The sequence below is a fragment of the Doryrhamphus excisus genome, chromosome 4 (assembly GCF_030265055.1).
Source record: "Doryrhamphus excisus isolate RoL2022-K1 chromosome 4, RoL_Dexc_1.0, whole genome shotgun sequence".
Classification (NCBI taxonomy): Eukaryota; Metazoa; Chordata; class Actinopteri; order Syngnathiformes; family Syngnathidae; genus Doryrhamphus; species Doryrhamphus excisus.
In genome coordinates this window covers 1,723,525-1,749,246 of record NC_080469.1, presented here as the reverse complement: position 1 = coordinate 1,749,246, position 25,722 = coordinate 1,723,525, and the positions used below count along the sequence as shown (strand labels likewise).

Here is a 25,722-nt window from a genome sequence, read left to right as displayed (position 1 = left end):
TCATCTCTGATACCTCCAGTTCAGCTCGTATGTAGTCAGTGATTTGGGAGAGACAGGGACAACTGGAGGTGGTCAGTTGGGTTTTCCAAGCAGGACCACCCAACACCATATGGTTGACGTTAAACACTGGATGATCATATTTGTCCTTCTAATGTTTTGAAGATTTAACGTGTCGGGGCACCAGGATTTAGCGTATCACTAACAGCACCTCACTGTACCTCGCTTGAACGTTATCGAGTAGCGACACCATTAGTGAGTAGTCAATGGAGGCTGCCGCAGTGACTAAGAGGCTTTGCGGTGAGATAATAAGCCCCGAGGAATATATGTTTGTGTAGCCCGGGAACAGGAACGGCGTACTACTGCACCCCTACGTATATCTTACAACGTCTTCTTACCTTGACTGGCAGCCTTGAAGTTGAAAGATTGGAATCCCCCGGCGAGTGCAGAGGAATCAATGACGTCCACGCCGTATTCGCTTTGATTTTTCCTGTACAGCATGATAGCCACTACCAGGATAGCCACGGTAACAATGCCGGCTCCCAAACCTGAGTATAAAGCTATGTCATTGGTACCGTCGTCCATACCTAAAATACATACACAGGGATTAGAACTTAAAAGATACCACAAAACAAATTACAAATAAAATACAATTTCAGTATGTAGGAGCCACAGAATGAAAAATGAAATATGCAAGTGGTAAGATGGAGCAATTTGATTTTGCACCATGATAAAACCTGGAAACGCAAAAAAAGTCTATACCAGTGATTCTCAACCATCCAAAATTGTGTGACCAATTTTCCATGGGTAATATTGAGAAAAAGTTAATCCAAAAATAATCTTGTGCTGTTATTCTGGCGGGGTAAAATGGAGACCCAACTGGACCCATCGGCTTGTTTCTCACCAAAACACATACGTTGGCAGCAGCTCTTTATGGACTGAGGATGCCAGGTCAACTACAGAGGCTACAGATCGCCCGGCGGTCCACTCAGCTACGATCTGCAGGCACTAACCCTAAGCACTGCAGGCGGTTCGAGAGGAAGCGAAGGGATCCAGCTGAGGCTAATGGCTAACCAATCATCATGGCTAATGTTTGCTTCCTGGACAACAAAATGGACCATGTCGCCTTTTGAGACCCCCCACGCCCCCAATATACTGTGAGAGAATGTAGTCTTTATGTATGGTTGGAAGCCCACATTGAGCTACTCTTGACCCACAGTGGCGATGTCCATGTTTATCAATGTGGCGGTTCTAACTTCAATTGTACCCAGGTGGAACCCCCCCCCCCCCCCCCCCCCCATCATGTTATTATTAACTACTGAGTTAATCAATGGAACAGTTTAATTTGTACAATGAAATTTTTGTGAATTGTAGTGTTTGTTTATCTGAAGAGTTGAATCAGAGCAAGTGGACTCCTAAAATATTACACATTTATTTAAATATACACTCAATACAATACACTCATATGTGACTCTTACTCATCTGTATACAGACCCATTCATCATTGCACTAAAATTAATATATATTCTGGTGTCTGCAATACATATCTGCTCCTGTGCAATATTATGTGTATATCCTGGATAACTTGTATATATCTTGTTAAACTGTCTTTTTTTTTAACTTTACTTTTTGTATACCTTTTTAACTTAACTATTGCACTGAAAGGAGAAGCTCGTTGTATATATTGTATAATAATAAAGGCCAATCCAAAATCCTTTACAGAAGGAATTTAGAGTTATTAACTTGTATATATATTGTTAAACTTGTCTTTTTTTTTTTACTTTACTTTTTGTATACCTTTTTAACTTAACTATTGCACTGAAAGGAGAAGCTCATTGTACATATTGTATAATAATAATAAAGGCCATTCCAAAATCCTTTACAGAAGGAATTTCGAGTTTGGGAATAAATACAAAACAATTGTTCCTGAAATAGTTGTGTGTTATTTTGCACTAGCTTAATTGAGTCGAAAAATCTTGGGTCTGCGCTTGTCATTTTAAGGGTGATGTGATGGCGTTTCCTGCAGGCCAACCAGTTGAGAACCACTCTGTCCATACAGTAGATTGAGACACCCTGTTTATTTTTAACGCTATAATCAAGTCTATGTCTATTTGCAGTAATTAGCTTAACATATATAACCACAATGTTGGTATCAAACTAACCCACAAGGTATGCTGGGTAACTTCATGTATTCGGCTTCCCGGCAGGCCTTGTGGGTTATATATTATTTTGCATGTGTATTTGTGTGTAAGCATCTGTTTCAATACTAGCATTAGCAAATAACTTTGTTAAAGTTTGATACTGACTACTCTCTGTTTTTTTTTTTTTTGTTTGTTTTTTTTTTTTTACCAAAAACAGCCCCAATTATGGCCAATAAAAATATTACATTTCGAGCAGCAATACGTGAATATGCCAGGACCCACTGTATACATTAACTACTTTATATACAAAATATCCGACTGGAAAGGTAACCATAGCTAATGCATAGCTTCCTGCCGGAATGCTCACATCCCAGTTTACGTATATTAAGCCACCATTCCAACATGACATGGATTCATGCTCGGATATAGGTGAAATAAATGATGTGAATTAATGGCTTCTTTTTCCCAATCATCGAGTAAATACCGACGACTGTTCTCGCACTAGCCTGTGTCTCGATTAATGCTACCGGGAAAGTTGGAAAAAAAAAAAAAACAATCCACATGCGACTCACTTTGAGGTTTAACGTCATCTAGCAGCTTTTGATCTGCAAAGACAGAGAGATAGAATAAGATGAAGAGGCGGGAAAGTGATGATTAAGGTTCCAAGTCTATATACGTATGAAGTGCAGCAAAGTTACTCTGACACTACTTTCATGAGTGATTCTGTCTTTTTCAACTGGTGAGGATTATAAATGCAGAAGAAGAGGGAGGAAAAACCATCCCATATAATTATAAAATCTGCATTATATGCTAGTTATGTGTACATAAAGGAAAATTGCACTTATTTCGGAATTAGCCCGTTATCCACAATCCCTATTTTACTGTAGGAACGACTTTTCTGGCATAGTGACACAGCTAGATCGACTGTTTATTTATATAGATATCAATATCAATATCAAGCACGATGAGCTCCGAGTATCAGAATCAATATCATGGTGGCTTAATTCCACGGACGTGGAATGTCCATCTGGTTCAGCCTGGAGCGTCCAGTTGATTTTGGCGAGGTGGAACAGATTGCTAACAATTATTTGTTGTGATGCAGTCTCTTCGAGCGGCGTCCTTCTCGCCAGATCCACACAGACGTTCCATCGATGGTAACGCCGTGTACTACTCAATTCAGCAGAAATATTTCCATTTCACATTTACACCACCAAGTCATACAGGGTCCAGGGTATTGGAAGCTGAGTCTTGGGTGAGAATCAGCATCTCCAAATCTGAGGCCATGATTCTCTGAATAAAACAGGTTGCATCATGCGACTTGGAAGTTCCACCTCAAGTATCTCTGGGATGGGATGCAGTCACCGTATCAGACTTGAACCTTCTTGCTCTGTGATGGCAGTGCTCATCACTTTGCAACCCAAACACAACATCTTGGTAATGGTAATGGTAATGGTTTTATTTCATTTAAACATGCATCAGATTACAATTGAATGCATCACATAATCAGTTCCCAGTTCCACATGTCCGAAAGGAGTAGGAAGAAGCAAAGCTTATTAAATCCTACCCCTCCATCTGGTACTTTTGCAATCAGTAACTGTTACATTTGTTCACTTCCTGCTTTCCCAATATAATTTAAGTTATTTTTAATTTAAGTTTTTTAATAATTTTATTTAATAAAATTTTTTTCAATGGTTGTAATTTTTTTATGGTTTTATTTCATTTGAACATGCATCAGATTACAATTGAGTGCATCCCATAATCAGTTCCCAGTTCCACATGTCCGAAAGGAGTAGGAAGAAGCAAAGCTTATTAAAGCCTACCCCTCCATCTGGTACTTTTGCAATCAGTAACTGTTACATTTGTTCACTTCCTGCTTTCCTAATGTGTTTTTTTTTATTTTAAATTTTTACATTTTCTTTTAGTAGGAGGTGATATGAGCATCCAATGACATAATGGGTACCATAGTAAGTGTCAATATAGTGATATATATAGCACATCATGACTGGTTCAAGACTCTTTTACAAAAATTAAATTAAATTAAATTAAATTAAATTAAATTAAATTAAATTAAATTAAATTAAATTAAATTAAATTAAATTAAATTAAATTAAATTAAATTAAATTAAATTAAATTAAATTAAATGTAATTTAATTTAATTTAATTTAATTTAATTTAATTTAATTTAAAAGAACTGTGATAAGTGAAAGATTTTTATTGTTTACTTGCCGTTGGCAGACATTTTATGTCTGATTTCTTTGTGCCTTTTTAATTTCTCTGTGTTATTCATGTAATCAAAAGTTCACGGATGTTTATTCCATGCATACAATATCTGTTATATTATATATATATATTATAAATTAAATTAAATTAAATTAAATTAAATTAAATTAAATTAAATTAAATTAAATTAAATTAAATTAAATTAAATTAAATTAAATTAAATTAAATTAAATTAAATTAAATTAAATTAAATTAAATTAAATTAAATTTATGTCACATACTGAAGTAGGTACCATAGTAAGTGTCAATATAGTGATATATATAGCACATCATGACTGGTTCAAGACTCTTCATCCTTGTATTTAGCAAACATCAACTGCTTGTATTGTTTCTTGAATTGGCTCATCGTTGTGCATTGTTTGATTTCCTTACTCAATCCATTCCATAGTTTGATTCCACATACTGAAATGCTATGGCTAGCATAACGTCGTCCTAGCATAGAAGTGTTTCAAATGTACTTCTTCCCTGATATCATATTTCACCTCTCTTGTAGAGAAGTATTGGATGACATTTTTAGCTAATTGCTTATTTTTAGCCTTTAGCTGTTAGCTTGTTTCTTGGTGAGAAACTGCTGTAATTTCAGAGTATTATTGTTTGTGATGGAAAATTTACATGTCAAACTCTTCTTTTTAATTCCCCAAAAAATTCTACTACTAACACACATATGTGATTTGTAATGTGTTGTTTGTTATATATATTTTTTATATTACGCTCTCTCATCCAAAAACATGCTAGGTTAATTGCCGACTCCAAATTGTCCATAGGTATGAATGTGAGTGTGAATGGTTGTTTGTTTATATGTGCCCTGTGATTGGCTGGCCACCACTCCAAGGGTGTACCCCGCCTCCTGACTATCTTACAGCGACCCAGACGGTGGGTGTGAGGGAGCTGCCAATCCTCCCTCACTGATCAGGTGTACGTATGCCCCACCTACACACAGTCATATGTCATATATTCTGGTTAGAACTTTAATTATATTTGTTTGCTATTTAAGTTGTTTAATTGCAACTTTAGTTAGTTTTCCATATAGAAGTCTTTGGTTTTGTTACTAATTTCTCATCGGTTTCTCCTTTCTTTGAGGTGATTGGTCATGCGAGTGCAGGCCAGAGGCATATGATCACCTTAATTGGACTCTCCCAAGTGTCACCTAGAGGAGGGGGGAGTTAACTGGGTAGTTTCTGGGTAAATGTAGTTAAATGTAATATAGTGGTTAAAATGTATACAGAAATTGGAACTTAAGCGTGGTACTATTAAAAGGCTTTTCCAAAAAAAAAAAAAAAAAAAAATCCAATCTCGTTGTACATCTTGTATAATGACAATAAAGGCCATTCCATTGTAACCGAAAGGAAGGGTGTTGAAAGTGTAAATATGGTATCTTTTAGATAAATTGCCTCACCCTCTCATTGGGGAATTATGGTTGGCCTTTCACTGGTAAAAGGGTAAAAGGGTCAGGGAGGCCTGGTGTACTAGCCTGGCTAGTAAGAGGCCATTTTTACAACTCAAATCTTACAGTGGGAAACTATGGAAACCAAGGTTCGGAATCAACTTACTGAAATTGAAAAGTAAAATAAAAACTGCTTTCAAAATTTACCAATTTACCCTGGTCCCCAACAGTTTCTAAAGCGGACGTGAAATTTTGCCCTGATTATATAAGACGATGATGATTATGATCATGACTGAAGAGATGATGTGAGAGATATCATCATGCTCATCATGTCAAAGAGGACTTACCCTGCGTACACTGTCCATCTGAACAGTTCTCAGTGGACTCTGCGCTTCCTTCGCACATCTTGCCTCTGTGTTTGGGCGCCGGAGAGTTGCACCCCCGTTTACGCTGTCTCTCGCACTGCGTCCCACATACAGTCCATTGGCTCCACTCATCCCAGCCTCCATCAACTGCGACACAAGGCCATTGACACATAAGAGAATGAGACCTACGGAAATTTAAATTTTCTTTCTACAATTGGAGCTTAGCCGACACAATATATACAGTAAACCTCGGATATATCGGACTCGGATATATCGGAAATTCGCTCACAACGGACAGATAAAAAAGAACCGATTTTTCTGTAATGCATTTCCAATAAAAATTCATTGCATATATCGGATTTTTTATAACGGATTTCGCCCATTTCGGACAAAATCTCCAGTCCCGTTCCAATGCATTTCCATGAAATTTCCCTCGCATATATCGGATGGCCGCATCGTGGCGCTCCGATTCGCCGAATCGTGACAGGCCGCTATACGACGTCATTTGCAGCGTTTGCAGCGTTGCCTGCGCGTCCAGGTACATTGGAAACATAGTCAAGGAAGTGCCTTTTTATAACGGATACAATCCCATTTACGCATATACCGGATATAAATCCGATATATGCGTCAAACGGACATTTTCCGGTATACGCATATAACGGATTTCGCTTATATCGGACAAAACCAGTGGGAACAATTGAATCCGATATATCCGAGGTTTACTGTATAATCGGATTCCCAGGGGTGGAATATTCCTTTCCCCAATCCGATTGAGGTATCTTGTACGCTCAATAATAAGACAAAACCAGTGGGAACAATTGAATCCGATATATCCGAGGTTTACTGTATAAAGTTTCCATCATTACTTGCTGAATGAAATCAGGCAGAGCACACCATCGACATTAAAAGCTGAAAATATTTTTTTTACGATAATAACGATGTACCGATGGACCGGGGGAAGTTAAAAACAAAATTGGGGCAAGTAAATCCAATCATTAATATTCCCGTCGGGCAAGTTCACTTTAGCATGCCGTACTGCCAAGAGTTTTTTTTTAAAGCGGTTCTTGTTGGGTGTTGGTAAAACACGGACTGCGTAATTCCGGTGGTAATTTGCAAACCAATCCTTGCAAATGTTGAAATGGACCAATCGGAATCATTTATTTCGACTGTGGTCCATAGTCCGCAGTCCGCGTTTTACCCACACCCGTTCTTGTTCGCGATCAACCAATCAGCGATGGTTTGACTACGAAAACATCTATCATGGCGTCCCTGCCAACATCGTATAATTCTTCAACAACTTTACAATTTTACAATTTTACATGGGGCAAGTTCGGGCAAGTAGTTCTCACCTTAAGGATCCCCCATGGGCAAGTCATTTTTGTTTTTAATGTAGAGCCCTGATAACCTTGTAATACATGAATGCAGTGAAATAACAATAGTATGATGGTACACTGGTAAGATATGCTGACGCAGTACATAAAATAACAAAATGCACTGTATGATAACATTTGTCATCAACAGCACTATGCATGCATTTGTTAAAGACTCCAGAGAGTAAGTCAATCGCTTCGTGCTTAACACTAACAAAAGACATCAGCGTTACGTCACATACAACAGGAAGCACAAACAACAAAGGTGCTAACAGAACTCAATAGCGCTTTGCCAATATTATTGACCAGGGGTTTTTAGAAGTCTAACATTGTGGGGTATGCACTTAGATGAAATGCCTTGTAAAAACATTTTTCTTCCTTTAGTTTTTCTTCCTGGTTCTTTGGATCAAGTAATCAATGATCAAATTGTGTCATTTTCTGACCTTTACATGTTTATACAATGTTGTATTCTTGTGTTAAATTATACCAAAGTTGCAGATAATGAGGTGTGCACATTCGTTTGGGATCTGAACACTCGGTTTCAGAGAGTTTTTTTTAACACCATCTCACAGTGACATCACAGTGAGCCAGGCTTCCTTATATGGGCGTTGCCGGGTAGAAGCTGTAGATTTGTTTTCCCCCTGCTCTCGAAGTTAATGCTAATAGATTCCAGGAAATATTTGTTCCATGTTTGAACTTGTCTAAAGAGGCAAACATCAGGAACAAGTGGTTGGAGTTTCAGATTCTTGACCAGCAAGAGAAAAATTGACTAATATTTCAATTTGTTTGATGATCTGAAACATTTAAGAGAGACTTTATTAATACACATATACGTATATACTGTCTAATGTATTGTCTATTGACAGTATAGCCCCCTGGTATAGTGTATACTGAAGACAGTTGAAGTTTTGAAGCTGGGGTTTGGTCAACAACTATTAAGATGTAAGAATGGTTACGGATGCACCTTAAAACCAAAAGTGTCGATGTCATGTTTACTTATTAGAGCAGGGGTGGGCAAACGTTTTGACTCGCGGGCCGCATTGATTTAACAAAACGGGGGAGGGGGCAGACTATATATTTTACACGTAACAGTCCACCTGGTATTATTGTATCTGTAAAAGTGTCATGCAATCTGCTATTATTATTTATTATTTTATATTTTTATTTAAATATTTTGTATTTAAATATTTGTATTTAAATATTTTATATTTAAATATTTTTATTTAAATATTTTATATTTAAATATTTTATATTTAAATATTTAAAAATTTATTATTATTATTATTATTATTATCATCATTATGCTTGTGTCCCTTTTTTCAGGAGCACTTTGTAAACAACAGACCACATCAAATAACAAAATTGATAAAACCATCAAAAGGTTGGCTCAAGCCATGATGCCAGTTCGTATGTTGAGTTTAAATGAAATACTTTGGAAAAGAACGGACGGGCCGTATTCAAACACTTGGCGGGCCGGATGTGGCCCCCGGGCCGTAGTTTGCCCACCCCTGTATTAGAGGCTTCCTTGACTCTCTTATGAAAGGATGAAATGACAATATCGTATGCAGAGGAAAGATGGTGCCGCAGCCCCCCCCCCCCCAGTTAACAGATGGTTTTCGACATGACCCTCACTCCTCTTTCAAACCATCTGTCTTCTGTGTCACAAATATTCAATATTCATCTGGTTCGACGATGCCGCTACCTAAGAGAATAAACGCTTGGGTTTTTGGGGTTTTGCATCTCCTCAGACGAGAGCCCTCCGATCTAGTTTTTTGAGTGGCACAAATCTTCGAGGAAGACCTGAACCGTCCAGTCCAGATCGATTCAATACCATGAGGATAGGCTTCAGCTCATCCAATAGAAAATGAATACATGCACAGCAGAATGCATAAGATGGACTTGTCAGTCTCCGGCTTCCCCTCCAATCCTGGTAGCTTTATGTTGACATTCTCCTCCGATTTGCATGATTAGGTTAGATTCAGCTCCAGAACATTCTCCAACGTACTTCAATATGCCTCACACAGATATTTACATTTAACTTTTAAACAATTTAAAATTATAACATTACAAATAATAATAATTTAAGATGATCAATGAACAGATGGACTCTGAGTCAGGGTGTACATTGTATACACTATATATATATCCAGTTGTGTGAAAAAGTGTTTGTCCCTTTCTTGATTGCCTTAAATGTTTCAGGACATCAGACTAATTTAAATATCATTTAATGATAATAAAACTGAACACAAAAGTTTAGAAATTAAAATTTTCATTTTTAAGGGAGATAAAATATCCAAACTTACGTGACCCTCTCTGAATAACTTAACTGAAATCACTGGTAATGGTAATGGTAATGGTTTGATTTCATTTGAACATGCATCAGATTCCAATTGAGTGCATCCCATAATCAGTTCCCAGTTCCACATGTCCGAAAGGAGTAGGAAGAAGCACAGCTTATTAAATCCTACCCCTCCATCTGGTACTTTTACAATCAGTAACTGTTACATTTGTTCACTTCCTGCTTTCCTATTTTATTTTATTTTATTAATTTAATTTAATTTAATTTAATTTAATTTAATTTAATTTAATTTAATTTAATTTAATTTAATTTAATTTAATTTAATTTAATTTAGTTTGGTTTAGTTTAGGGTTTTGGGACTCCAGCAAACCACAGTGAGAGGCATTATCAAAAATGATGATAAACATGGAGCAGTGGTGAAAACTTCCCGGCAATGGCCCGGCTAACCACAATTACCCCAAGATCACAGCAATAATTCATCCAAGAGGTCACAGAAGACCCCCAAAAACAACATCCAAAGACCTGCAAGCCTCACTCACAAGCCTCAGTTAAGGTCAGTGCTCATGACTCCACCATAAGAAAAACAAAATGAAGACTTTGGAGTTAAAGACCTGACCTGAATCCTATTGAGATGTTGTGGTATGACATTAAAAATGCAGTTCTTGACTGAAAAACCTCAAATGTGGCTAAATTACAACAATTGTGCAAAGATGGCGTAGGCCAAAATTCCTCCACAATGCTGTAATAGACTTATCGAAAGTTGTCACAAATGCTCGATTGCACTTTTTCCACACAAATATGAACTATTTCACACTCTTGAATCTCCTACTCCAGTATACAGCACATCATGAATTCATAAAGGTCACTGACTTGGACAGGGTGAGCTGCAGGATATCTTCTGTACAGACATGCCCTCGCAGAAAGCGCCACCGTTCAGCGGTGCCGGGTTAGTACAGGTCCGAGATCTCTTCTGTACACCTCGCCCACATGGCACATTGCAGGGTGACCACTCTGTCCACAGGGACCAGCCGCCATCAACTGTAGAAAGATAAACAGTGTTAGAGAGAAGAACAGCCACGATGCAGACACCTAATTATTCTCCATACCTCCAGGACTGTTCAACAATGGAGAAATAAAGGTAAAAGTAGCCACGTTTACATGAGATTTTCCTCTTTCTGAATGGAATCTTTCCGAATGACGTACCAGAAAACAGTGTATACATGGAAAGGAATATTCCAATTTCCTGTCTACATGCATCGCTATAATCAAGCAGAATAGTCAATGGGGCATGCCCAGTAAAACGTAAACAACATCAGCCTATCCCAGCTGTCTTCGGGCGAGAGGCAGGGGTACACCCTGGACTGGTGGCCAGCCAATCACAGGGCACATATAGACAAACAACCATTCACACTCACATTCATACCTATGGACAATTTGGAGTGGCCAATTAACCTAGCATGTTTTTGGAATGTGGGAGGAAACCGGAGTACCCGGAGAAAACCCACGCATGCACGGGGAGAACATGCAAACTCCACACAGAGATGGCCGAGGGTGGATTTGAACCCTGGTCTCCTAGCTGTGAGGCTTGTTACGTCACAGCTGAGCATGCGTTAAAAAAATTGACCCTGACAACTTTCCGATTGAGCGTACAAGATACCTCAATCGGATTGGGGAAAGGAATATTCCACCCCTGGGAATCCGAATATACAATAAACCTCTGATATATCGGATTCAATTGTTCCCACTGGTTTTGTCCGATATAAGCGAAATCTGTTATATGCGTATACCGGAAAATGTCCGTTTTACGCATATATGGGATTTATATCCGGTATATGCGTAAATGGGATTTTATCCGTTATAAAAAGGCACTTCCTTGACTATGTTTCCAATGTACCTGGACGCGCAGGCAACGCTGCAAACGCTGCAAATGACGTCGTATAGCGGCCTGTCACGATTCGGCGAATCGGAACGCCACGATGCGGCCATCCGATATATGCCAGGGAAATTTCATGGAAATGCATTGGAACGGGACTGGAGATTTTGTCCGAAATAGGCGAAATCCGTTATAAAAAATCAGATATATGCAATGAATTTTTATTGGAAATGCATTACAGAAAAATCGGTTCTTTTTTATGAGCGAATTTCCGATATATCCGAGTCCGATATATCCGAGGTTTACTGTATATTCATTGGGATTGGCACTTTTCTTTGGGAATGAGGTGTATACAAAGGTTACATTCTTTCTGTTTCAGCAAATAAACCGAATGGAATAGGAATATTTTGGTCCATGTAAACGTGGCTAGTGGGGAAAAGAAGCATCAAATGGAGTAGGCACCGACTTTAGTTAAAGAGTTAGTTAAAGTTAAAGACCAAGTCCAAGACAAGTTACCGAAGACCATCACGGTGGCGCTTCCACTGCGTCTCTTGGCCACGATGTTGCTCGCCAGGCAGGTGTAGTTGCCCGAGTCGGAGAGACGAGCCTCATTTATGATGAGGTTGTGGTCTGCCCTGGTGTCGATGTTGTCGTCAGTTGAGGAACTCACAAGCTCTTCATTCTTCAGCCATTCCACCTGGAGATGAGATGTAATGACGAGATGTGTTGTCAAAATGATTGGAAGCAGGCTAGAATCATCCAGTCAAGTGCGGTCAGGGCTAACAAAGAAGCTTGCTAGTTTTTTTGGACTTCCAAAGCAGTACTTACAAGCGGTATAACTAGGGTAATCAGTATTACGAAGTGTTCCATAATGCACCTCGCTGTTGTCCTACCCAAAAATGGCAATAAAGGCTAAAGAGAAGTAATAGCCTGTACATCCAAGATAAATTTAAACAGGAAAAGTCTTGCTAATATTTTAAAATTAAACTCAGGATATGTTTTATATAGATATATATTTTCTTTTTAAAGCAAACCTCTTGAGAAACGTCGGACTGTATAGTCCCCACTTTCGAATCGGATTCGGGATCCAACACATATGGCTGTATGTTAAAAGCCGACAGTTTATAAAGATAAATCACCGATTATCAATATGAAATTGGCTGAACAAACCGGAAATTGGCGTTTATTATCAACACTTACTGTTTATCAACAGTTAGCGGCACCAACCACCCTCGGCAGTGTGACCACCCACAGGAGAGTGGGCGTGCCTGGAGGCCGGAATACATTAAAACGGACCGTTTTCGCCGGAACCACGAAATCCAAAGAAATACAGCCGAATAGGTGCCGATTCTGAAGAACTAGAAAGCTTTCTGTGCTGGTTATTGTGTGTAGCTGCTCTATAGGAGTCCACAACTCAATACAAAGAGCTGAAAAATGAGCATAAAAGCATTGCAGACTTGTGGCATACTGATGATGTTGGAGCTGTTTATGCCACGTTGGAATAATCTTTAGTATTTTTCCAGATTCTTGATGTTTTTGAGAACAAGTACTCTGGCCTCCGGTCCTCGATTTAAGCTAGATGAAAATTTTGCAGTTTTTTTTGCAGTCCAACTGCACTGCTTTCTCAGATCACATGCTTTCTTGCTGATTTGTACCTTTCAGCGTCTTTCCCTGTTTCAGTAGGCGGGGTACACCCTGGACTGGTGGCCAGCCAATCACAGGACACATATAGACAAACGACCATTCACACTCACATTCATACCTATGGACAATTTGGAGTCGCTAATTAACCTAGCATGTTTTTGGAATGTGGGAGGAAACCGGAGTACCCGGAAAAAACCCACGCATGCACGGGGAGAACATGCAAACTCCACACAGAGATGGCGGAGACTAAATGCATATAAATGAGGATATGAAATCAATAACTGATTCAACTCTTGACATGAGTTTTACATATTATTGAAGACTAACAGCTATGAATGCCCGTGGGGGGGGCACACACTCACATAGATGCTCATTTGATGTTGGGGACATGACAGGACATTACCTAATAATCCATTCATTCATTCATTTTCTACCGCTTTTCCTCACGAGGGTCGCAGGGGGTGCTGGAGCCTATCCCAGCTGTCTTTGGGCGAGATGCGTGATACACCCTGGGACTGGTGGCCAGCCAATCACAGGGCACATATAGACAAACAACCATTCACACTCACATTCATACCTGTGGACAATTTGGAGTCGCTAATTAACCTAGCATGTTTTTGGAATGTGGGAGGAAACCGGAGTACCCGGAGAAAACCCACGCATGCACGGGGAGAACATGCAAACTCCACACAGAGATGGCCGAGGGTGGGAATTGAACCCTGGTCTCCTAGCTGTGAGGTCTGCGCGCTAACCACTAGACCGCCGTGCCGCCCCCTAATAATCCATGCACAGAAAAAAATTTATTATGGTCACATTTTGAGAAAATGTCACATTAGCACTGAGGACCTTCCTTGCTTGTATCCTGACTCCTCATTGGATGAGCCAAAAAAAACGGATCGGACTATGGTCTGGTTGTTTTTTCCTCTGTGTCTACCCGGAGTCTGCATGAGTAACACTTTCCAGCAAGCAAATTAGAAAAACTTTGTTTGTGCAAATATTTATTGACCTAACTGTAGGTGACACAGAAGCCATTAGAGATATGTATGAGTGTGCACATCAAGATCAGCCATCTGAGACTGAGACACCAAACCTAAACCTTTTTGATGTCAAACCGAGGATAAATCTCTGTTAAAATGAACGTTAAAAAAAAAAAAAAAACATGACTACTAAGTGTTACAATTCAGCGTGACTGCTTCTCCTTTGGTGGAAACTCTGAACCGCCTGTGGCGAATGTTAATTGCTGACACATTTCCATGTATCACACCTCTCCATCAGGCATCAGGGCCACTGAATGCCAGCGATACCTGCTGGGCAGCAAGGCTGAGGAGTCGGAGCTAATCCACTAGTCGGATTCTCCGAAACCAATCGACAAAGACACGTACAGATAGTCACTGACTTCATAAACACTTGCAGATGCTTTCAAATCATCACGGCGGACTCAAATAAACACCGAGCTTTCATTCTCGGAAGGTTCATCAGAAACATATTGAGGGAAACACAAAGCCGATTTGCATTGCTCATCTGCCCCCCCCTTTTTTTTTGCTTCCCAAATACCACTTCTCCTCCTTTGTGAGCATTACTATTCCAAGCTAGTCTCTCTTATCAACGCAAACTAAAACAAGAATCCCCGGCTTCTGGCAAGGGGGGTCAAGGCTTTTGTTTAATCCAAATACTCATCGTCTCTTTGATAAGATGTCTAGTCTATGCCGAAATAACACATGCAAACTGCACCAGGATAACGAAAGTAACAAAAGTGAGGCCATGTAGGTGAGGTATTTAAAAGGTGAATCGTCAAAAAGAAGCATAATGCCTTCTATCAGCGTGCGACAGAAAAAAAAAAGGATTCATCTCAGATAAAAGCGTTTCACTGAAATTGTTGAAATTGGCTTCCTGGTTGGCTCCTCGTTTCAAGGTTCAACTCGGAAAATCTCAAAGGAGTCTTATTTTTCAGGGTTCTATGCGTTCACCATGAAATGATGTTCTTAAAGTAAAAACACTGGTTTCAGATTCAAAAATCCTTTTTACTTTTCACAGAAAAATGCTCCATTTTTTTGGGATATAATGTATCATTTATCACAGTTAATTGGTTCCAGAACCAACCATGATACGTGAATTTCCGCAAAGACTTCCTTATCCATAAATTGAATATTTGAGTAGATAAAACATAGAAAACCTTTTTAGGATCTTCTACAGCTAATACAGTATGTTTCTTTTAATCTCAAACTCAATTTACCTGGGGGCCACTGGAGCTAGGATCTGGGCAAGGCTGGGCCGCATCAGGTTTTCCAAAAAAAAGAAACGTATTTATTAAAAACAGAAAAATATACAAAAAAAAAAACGTATTTATTAAAAACAGAAAAATATACAAACTTTTTCTGTGCTTTGGTTCCGATTTTCTACAAGAAAAGCTCTGATAAAACATTCCACTGTTCTCAAATATCTTACTTTTTATTTTTCTACACAAAATAAGATGAAAAAGAATAAAGAAAACCAATCAATCAGTAATAAATAAATATAATAATAATAATAAAATGGCAAATAATAAAAACTTAAGAAAGCACATATAGTTGGTGGGTAGACAAATGATTTTTTTCATATTAAAATGAACAAAGCATTATTAGAGCCCTGTAGACATGACAAAACACGACTATAGTCACATTTATACTCTTTTTATTTACAACATATTGCGCCAAATCTTTATATCGCTATATTCTTTGACATGGCGAGGATAGCGGGATGATTAGCAACCTGTCTGCTCATTGGTCGATCAATGAAACTCCTACTGATTGGTCCTCGTCTGGGCAACAGCCATGAAAAGCTAAACATTTTTCAACTTTCAGCGTGTGCACGATGTATAACTAATTATTGCCTGTATTCATCCACAGAACACCATCATTGAATGTATTAATATATTTTTAAAAAACGTGATAGAGTGAAGCAGCAAAATTCAAAGCACAAAGCGGCAAGGGATGATTATAGGTTAATATTTGTGCTATCAAAATTCACGGGAAAACATTTTTTTTTCTCTCTGAAAGGCCCTGCATACCTCAATCAGAAACAATAGGTACTAAGAAATCAATACAATCGAGCTCCATTTTTTTTTTTTTGCAGGGGTTACATTTAAGCACCAACAGTAACAACATGTAATTGAAACGTCCATAAAAATATCTATTTTGTGTCCAGGGTACACTTTTAGGTGGAGGTCAGACACGTTCACAGTAGAAATTATTAAACATTGAAATGTACTGATGCCATCTCAGTGATACCGAATCCACCTTGAGGATATAATTAGTAGAATCATACCAACACACAGCTTCATATCTAGTAGTCCTTTGCTAACACAAATGAGTCCAGCCACAAGAAACGGGAATAAATAATGTACAGGTCAATATTCTCAGCAATATTCATTCCATGTCAGCACAACTGGTTTTATAAAATATTGATATGGTGACGCGTGTCGTAGTGTCAGGTCACATTTGTGCTGCAAGGTGACTGCTACAAAACACAGAAGAGGTCTGGGATTTGGAGAATTTTGTATTGTTTGGATGTCAGGGGGGGCGGCATGGTGGTCTAGGGGTTAGCGCACAGACCTCACAGCTAGGAGACCAGGGTTCAATCCCACCCTCGGGCATCTCTGTGTGGAGTTTGCATGTTCTCCCCGTGCATGCGTGGGTTTTCTCCGGGTACTCCGGTTTCCTCCCACATTCCAAAAACATGCTAGGTTAATTAGCGACTCCAAATTGTCCATAGGTATGAATGTGAGTGTGAATGGTTGTTTGTCTATGTGTGCCCTGTGATTGGCTGGCGACCAGTCTAGGGTGTACCCCGCCTTATGCCCGAAGACAGCTGGGATAGCGGTAGAAAATGAATGAATGAATGGATGTCAGGGCAGATCCACTGGGATTAACATACAGTACGTTACCTTTGGTGGGACTACCAATGGCTTTGATCAGAATGGTCATGCCATCAAACCTCCACAGTTATTCAAAGTAGCAAACAAGGGTCGCATTTCAGATAATGATGTTTGCATATTTGGAAGTGAAAAGACATCTGGGATGACCCAAAAGTTTGGTTTCAGAGGACCTTCCAAAACTGTTCCTTTGTGATTCCCCTGAGCTCCACGTCACCGATGGTGCTTCTGACAAAGTGTGCGCAACAATGAGTGCTCCTCCTCTGGCAGGCCTCTGGAAGTGAACCCTGAACGAAGTTTGGGATGAGTCAAAACGCTTGGTTTCGGAGGGCGTTGTAAAACTGGAGGTGTGTGATGTCACACATGGTCAGGCTTCCTTATATGGGCGTGCGCTGTAGGCCAGATAGACTCTCTGCCCTAGGGGAAGCTATATTTGTTTACAATTCCTACGAAGGCATCAGGCACAAGTGGTTGGAGTGCCCGATTCCCGACCAGATTTTAATCTGCATTTAGCACTGTTTCGTAAACATGGGCCAGGAAGCGGCTGGACTAGCCGACAAACTGTTGCCGAACACTGGAAGTCCTCCGAAGCGCTTGGAAGTGTGACCGACCACAGCGGGGTGGGCTTGCCAGGAGGCGGGGCTTGGGTGGAATACGTTAAAACAGATCGTTTCGCGTGAAACACAAATCCAAAGAAATACAGCTGGAATAGGTGCAGATTCTGGAAGATCTACAAAGGGCCAAAAAAATGAACACAATAGGTCTCCTTTAACACAGCCGCAACTGTTGAAGTTTAAGGGATACCTCGGATATATCGGACTCGGATATAACGGAAATTCCATAATGCATTTCCAATAAAAATTCATTGCATATATCGGATTTTTTTATAACGAATTTCGCCTATTTCGGACAAAATCTCCAGTCCCGTTCCAATGCATTTCCATGAAATTTCCCTCGCATATATCGGATGGCCGCATCGTGGCGCTCCGATTCGCCGAATCGTGACAGGCCGCTATACGACGTCATTTGCAGCGTTTGCAGCGTTGCCTGCGCGTCCAGGTACATTGGAAACATAGTCAAGGAAGTGCCTTTTTATAACGGATAAAATCCCATTTACGCATATACCGGATTTAAATCCCATATATGCGTAAAACGGACATTTTCCGGTATACGCATATAACGGATTTCGCTTATATCGGACAAAACCAGTGGGAACAATTGAATCCGATATATTCGAGGTTTACTGTAGTTTCTTACCGAGTGACTCTGGTAGGATTGCAAGGTTTATAGCGTGTATAAAGCATTTAATGTACCAGATTCAGTCGGACAGATTTCAGTCTGCCCTTTTCACACAAGACATTTCTCGACATGTTTTAATCTTGCAAGATGTTGTGATGCAAACGGCACCAATTCAGTGGAAATCGAGAGTTTTTACAAAAGGGATGACAGCATGTTAAGCATGAAACGATGAAATATAATTACCAAAACTAGCCTATGACATTCTTAGATTTCACTCTGAAAATAGCAACAATTAGGAGTGGTGCTATGAATAAAATAATGCGCTAATATGTGTGAAAAAAAACAAACAAAAACAAAACAATTCCTGCTAATGAGTGTGGCGAGTCTTCTTGAGTACAGAAAAAAAAATGATAAGGTTTATCAATATAACTTATCACATGGAGCTGCAGCACAAATATATGAATATTGTTTTTGAAAGACCAATTTCCACCTTATATCATCATCATTGTGTCAGCCTGACTTTCAAATATTTTTAACAATGGAATCTCACAAGGTTCTCAGACCTGCCATACACGATTTAAATGAACTTTCTGGCTCTTTGGAGGAAACACGTCTTGTTACCGGTATCAAACCCAAGTATCAATCACTTAAAGGTCACACAAAGCAGAAAAGACACAATTATTGACTGTCCGGGTTTTAAAGTTTCATCTCGAGGAATAACGCAACACTTCTGAGGGAATGTTTCCTTCTCGTCTTTCATGGAGAAAGGGAAAGAGGAGTGTCTGCCATACCTCCGCCACAGGCACTCCCTCTGGAGGGCGACAATGCAGAACGATCATCCCATTGATTGGCACTTCCTTCCCCTGGGGGTCCTGCTCAAAGTTTTTTCTCAGGTCTGTGTGGGGAGATAAGAGGCAACTGTCAGGTGTCAAGTGTTCTGGTCATCTTGGCTTCCATCCAGTCCGCCTCTAAAAGGCCTTTGCGCACCGTGACCTTGAAAGCCATCACTGCCCTGTGCCAGACAATGTGTGGTTTAGAGGAGTGGTTCCCAACCCCAGAGCCCCCCCCCCCCCCATAACGCTAAAGCACCAATCAGCAGAATTCGATGTACATGTTAATGCATGATCACAGCATGTATGTCAAATAATAATAATAATTTATAAAATCAATAATTTTTTAAAGAGGGCTTCATGAATCATAAATCATAAATGAACATTACTTATTTTTGCAGTACTAAAACACACACCTCACTGATATGTACAATAAGCTTCAAATTGTGCAATACTGGACTTATGTGCAATAAGACTCATTCATTCAAGTGAAACTCAGGTACAATATGTGCAATACTACATTTTGTTTACTAAAATTTACTGCAATTCTACATCTTGTTACTGTATATTGTTTTTGATGTACATATATTTAAACTTATTTTGAACAGCACCTGCTACTCAAAAATTTATATTGTTATTCCTTGTTTTATTTTTTATCCTTTTCCTTATTCTTATTTTTACTTTCTACAAAATGCACCCGTGGAGCTGCACTCAAATTTCGTTGTATTCAATACAATGACAATAAATGACAATTAAGGCGATTCCGATTCTGGTCGAAATAAGTGTATCCCAATGATAGCATTGTAAGCTAACTGAAATTAACTAGTTTTCTTGTGTTATAATTAAGGATCGACCGATACATCGGGCCGATATTTGCGTTTTTTTGTTGTATCGGTGTCGGCTGATACACGCGTGGGTTCGCCGATGTATTTTTCCACCGCATGATTTACAGACAGGCATCCGCCGGGGCAGCTTTGTGTTGCTCCGGCAACACTTTTTACTTTTTACTTTTTTTTTTACTTTTATCATGGTCATTTTTTCATGTAAATTGAGGGATCAATAGCAGGAGGGTGATGGAAAAAAATCGTTATCGGCATCGGCCCCCCAAAAAAACACATCGGTCGATCCCTAGTTATAATGCACAGAAAATGGAAATACATACGTGTTCATGTTTCACATAAGGATTCTCAAATGCAAAGTAAAAAAAAAAAAAGTGCCGTTCCCCTTTAAAAAAGTACTACGAACATCACGAACGACTGCTGCCTGAAGTCTGGTCAGAAGGTGCATCGTGATGTTTCAACAGGCTTCTTGGGTTTCAGCACCTCGACACAGTCAATGTCATTGGCCGTTGTTGGAGTTAACTTGGATTGGATGATTTTTTTTTTACAAATACAAACAGTCGAAAACTGAGCATAATAAGTCCCTTTATTTATTCATTTATATTTAAATAAATTTAAATTATTTATTTATATTTAAATAAATTTAAATATTTATTTATATTTAAATTAATTTAAATTAATTTAAATTAATTATTTATATTTAAGTAAATTTAAATTATTTATTTATATTTAAATTAATTTAAATTAATTTAAATTAATTATTTATATTTAAGTAAATTTAAATTATTTATTTATATTTAAATTATTTTAAATTAATTTAAATTATTTATTTATATTTAAGTAAATTTAAATTATTTATTTATATTTAAATTAATTTAAATTAATTATTTATATTTAAGTAAATTAAAATTATTTATTTATATTTAAATTAATTTAAATATGTATCAGAGTAATAGGAGGACAGTCAACACAGGGAGAAAATTTATGACCCATGTACAATTTTAGATTAACTTTCCAGAGCTACAAACACCGACGCTATCTATCCTATTATATTTATTAATAAGAAATAACAATAAGCAACAGTCTTGTTGATAATATGTAACATTTGCAGCTAACTATACAGCTGTTGTGTGCATTGACATTTGTCATTCCCATCCATGCCGTATGTTACTACTTTACTCTCGAAGTATTTTCTCTCTCTAGTAGGTGTAGGTGTTTATGGAGACAACAACACCCATTACATCTGATATGATTATTCTTCACAGATGGTTATTTAGGTGTTTTTCATTGACATTCCAGACCTGTTCCAGATGGAAGGTGCCTCGGGATAACAAGTTGTGAATCGGCGCTGTGAAAATGGAATTAACTCGCCTTTCACTACAAACTTTTTTTTCTAATCCAGATGTTTAATTGTTGAGCTACTCACATGCGATGCGAACAGTAGCCTTGCGACTCTTGGACGTACCCAGGTGACTCCAAGCCACACAAAGGCACCAATAGTCCTCTGGGCCGTGGAAATCCTCTACCTGCTGACGGGACACGTTGATCATCACCTCTCGTACCTTCAGTCCTGAAAACAAACACAAAGTTTTGTGGGTTTTTTTGTTCTCCTCCTCCTTTGTTTCTCCTCCTCCTTTTTTAGGCGTTGAATGGGCTGGCCCCCCAAATACATCTCGGATCTCATCCAAATTTACTCTCCAGCGCGGTCACTGAGGTCCGAGGACCAGCTCCAACTTGTGGTGCCCAAGACGAGACTGAAGACCAGGGGACACCGAACCTTTAAGCTCTAAGTCACTTTTTTTTTTAAGTCACTTTTATTCTCTGGCTTTTAACTCGGAGTTAGTCGTATAGTCCTGTGTCTTTTAGTTCTTTCTTGTTATTTTAATTGTTTTTATTTTTTATACTTTTATTGCTTTGTTTCTTGTTTTTAATATTTTAATATCTATTTTACTATTTTATTTCTTAAATGATCTTTTAGTTTTGGATTATTACTTTTTATTTTACTAGTCTGTGCAGCACTTTGGAAACTGTTTATAAAATGTGCTATATAAATAAAGTGGATATTCATTGTGTTTTATTTTTATCTACTGTAAACAAAGCAGCCCTGGCTGGTACTTTTCAGTCAGTAGAGTGTCAGACACAATAATTCATAATTTTTTCCAAACATGTTTGGCAAATGATAGCATGTGTGGGAGGAGAACGTAATAATAAATAAATACCGTTTCCATAATGATGCATTTAAAAAAAGCCTCAGCTTCTACTTGGAGTAAAAAAAAAAAAAATATGACTGACGGATTTGCGGTCGAGCAAGGCAGCAAGCGTCGCGACGCGGCAACGCGCTCATTGAGTTGAAATGAGTGTTGACAGGTGGTTGCCTGACAGACGGAGAGGAGAGCGCTGCCTCTGAGTCGGCTGTCATACCTGTTTGTTTATTGTCGGAACGCTATTAATGGGGCTCATTAGTGAACCTCTTCATCTGCTTCTTCACAATTTCAAATCTTCACCAAAAAAAAATGTAAAAATCGCCATGGCAAGAAAGCTAAAATATTAAATAAAGTGCATTTCTGTTAAGTACTCGCTTCTGTGTTGTTTCCCTGCAATTCTTCTTGTTTAATTTTTGTCTTCTCAGATCCCCAGCGACTGGCTGGAGGCCGAGATACTAGTCGCACCTTACTCTAATCTGAGGTTAACCCAGTAATTTGTGGGAAAAACGATTTTGTGCTTATGATCTCTACAAGTACTCCATTTATTGGTCGAAACCCCATCTCATTTGCCCTACATTGGTTATTTTGCCCACTTGCAGGTTATAAATTAGTGTAATATAATATATGAAGAGCTTGCAACCAAAAGGCGCTAAATCCATTTTGAGTGATTTCGAGAAAATCAATGATTTTTAACTACGCACATATCAATCTATTTGGTCATCAAGTCTATATTGCAAATGAAAGAGCTATCAATATAGGTCATAAAAATGCATGCTATAAAAATCCTGCACACACCATGTATTTTATATATATTTTTTTTTTTTTTTTTTTTTCGGATTTAGCGCCTTTTGGCTGAAATGATGGATTTAGCGCCTTTTGGCTGAAATGATGGATTTAGCGCCTTTTGGCTGAAATGATGGATTTAGCGCCTTTTGGCTGAAATGATGGATTTAGCGCCTTTTGGCTGAAATGATGGATTTGGCGCCTTTTGGCTGAAATGATGGATTTGGCGCCTTTTGGCTGAAATGATGGATTTGGCGCCTTTTGGCTGAAATGATGGATTTAGCGCCTTTTGGCTGAAATGATGGATTTAGCGCCTTTTGGCTGAAATGATGGATTTAGCGCCTTTTGGCTGAAATGATGGATTTGGCGCCTTTTGGCTGAAATGATGGATTTGGCGCCTTTTGGCTGAAATGATGGATTTGGCGCCTTTTGGCTGAAATGATGGATTTGGCGCCTTTTGGCTGAAATGATGGATTTGGCGCCTTTTGGCTGAAATTATGGATTTGGCGCCTTTTGGCTGAAATGATGGATTTGGCGCCTTTTGGCTGAAATGATGGATTTGGCGCCTTTTGGCTGAAATTATGGATTTGGCGCCTTTTGGCTGAAATGATGGATTTGGCGCCTTTTGGCTGAAATGATGGATTTAGCGCCTTTTGGCTGAAATGATGGATTTAGCGCCTTTTGGCTGAAATGATGGATTTAGCGCCTTTTGGCTGAAATTATGGATTTAGCGCTTTTTGGCTGAAATGATGGATTTAGCGCCTTTTGGCTGAAATTATGGATTTAGCGCTTTTTGGCTGAAATTATGGATTTAGCGCCTTTTGGCTGAAATGATGGATTTAGCGCCTTTTGGCTGAAATGATGGATTTAGCGCTTTTTGGCTGAAATGATGGATTTAGCGCCTTTTGGCTGAAATGATGGATTTGGCGCCTTTTGGCTGAAATGATGGATTTAACGCCTTTTGGCTGAAATGATGGATTTGGCGCCTTTTGGCTGAAATGATGGATTTGGCGCCTTTTGGCTGAAATGATGGATTTGGCGCCTTTTGGCTGAAATGATGGATTTAGCGCCTTTTGGCTGAAATTATGGATTTAGCGCCTTTTGGCTGAAATTATGGATTTAGCGCCTTTTGGCTGAAATGATGGATTTAGCGCTTTTTGGCTGAAATGATGGATTTAGCGCCTTTTGGCTGAAATAAATTTGAAGTCACCTTTAACTTCTTCAATGGCATTGTTGTAAAAGAATGTAAGGTGCTTTAATGTGCTATGCTAATAAAATAATTACAACACAGAAGCCATTCTCAACATACAATACAAAATAATTATTATTAATTAAATTAATAAAAATTTATTTGACTGCACCATGAAGGTGACAGTGACAAAAATCATCTCATTATAAACTCTTTACATTGTATGTTTTTTAGTACAAGTAAAATAATGTTTCTCATGAAAGTTGGAGGTGTCAAGGTAGAGACATGCCTTTTATGGCGTAAAAAAAAACTTCCATGTTACAGAATACTGTAAAAACACAATTTGTGTTCTCCTGAATTGCATAACATACTGTAACTATCATACGTGTACTTCATGTACACAAACAAAACAGGATGCGCACTGATACTGACTTTCTGTATGTGCAGTGCCAATTGTATTCTTCTCTCTGATTGGTCAGATTATCAATAGATGGGAAACTTGGGCCAATCAGAATAAAGAATAAAGAAAGGGATTTAGCTCTTTTTGGTTGAAATCTGAAATGGAAATAGCGCCTTTTGGTTGAAAGCATACATTTCATATCACTTTTTTTCATATTTTTAAAAAATGATTTCAAGACCAAATTATGTGATTTGGATACACATGACAGAGGTCTATTAAACTCATAAAAAACATGCAACTTAGTGAAAATTGGATTTAGCACCTTTTGGTTGCAAGCTCTTCATATGATCACATACTGCAGTATTAATTGTCCCTGTACCCTAGAAACCGCCCATGAATGATACGGGAAAAGGCCGAAATGATACTGTGTCAAAGCCCAGGGCAGTGATACTGATAAAATATAGAGTTTAACCATGTCCAGTATCAGCCCCCCGTAGCTGTCCACTCAGAGAGCGCTGCTCTGGTATCGTGCCCGTGAAACAACCAATCAGAGAACAGCGCACGAGTGCTTCTCCAGTCACCAAAAAACCCAAACTCGATTAATGGAACTTTAATTGTCAGACATTGATAAGATAAGACTGTTGATAAGATTAAGATTAAGATATGCCTTTATTCGTCCCTCAGTGGGGAAATTTGTATTTTTTTTATTTTTTTTTAATTATTATTATAAATTAATATAAATATAAATATAAATTAATATATATATATATATATATATATAATATAATTAATATAATAATATAATATAATAATATAATATATATATAATATATAATTAATATAAATATTAATTAATTATTGTTGAAATATTTTTGCAATTATTGTGTTTACATTGTTTAGATATAATATATGTAATAAACTGGAAATTTTCTGGAAACCAAATGGTCTTTTTGATTTGTGATTATTATCACATA

The 25,722-nt window shown here is 38.3% G+C and overlaps 1 protein-coding gene across 7 annotated transcripts in view; it reads right to left on the bottom strand.

The window, feature by feature from the left end:
- The window catches only part of unc5db (unc-5 netrin receptor Db), a 230,153-nt gene that overhangs the window by 99,185 nt on the left and 105,246 nt on the right, over positions 1-25,722 (bottom strand). For 6 of the 7 annotated variants that reach the window (XR_009129570.1, XR_009129572.1, XR_009129571.1 and 3 more), the window contains exons 3-9: positions 21,599-21,742; positions 19,295-19,398; positions 12,227-12,407; positions 10,708-10,875; positions 6,151-6,315; positions 2,711-2,743; positions 396-584 (exon numbers count right to left, since the gene is read on the bottom strand). Coding sequence is in view for 3 of the 7 variants with exons in the window: in XM_058070184.1 (XP_057926167.1) it covers positions 396-584; positions 2,711-2,743; positions 6,151-6,315; positions 10,708-10,875; positions 12,227-12,407; positions 19,295-19,398; positions 21,599-21,742 (984 nt within the window). In the remaining 4 variants the exon portion in view is untranslated. The remainder of the gene's footprint in view (positions 1-395; positions 585-2,710; positions 2,744-6,150; positions 6,316-10,707; positions 10,876-12,226; positions 12,408-19,294; positions 19,399-21,598; positions 21,743-25,722) is intronic. The other variant, XM_058070186.1, reaches the window with a different exon arrangement.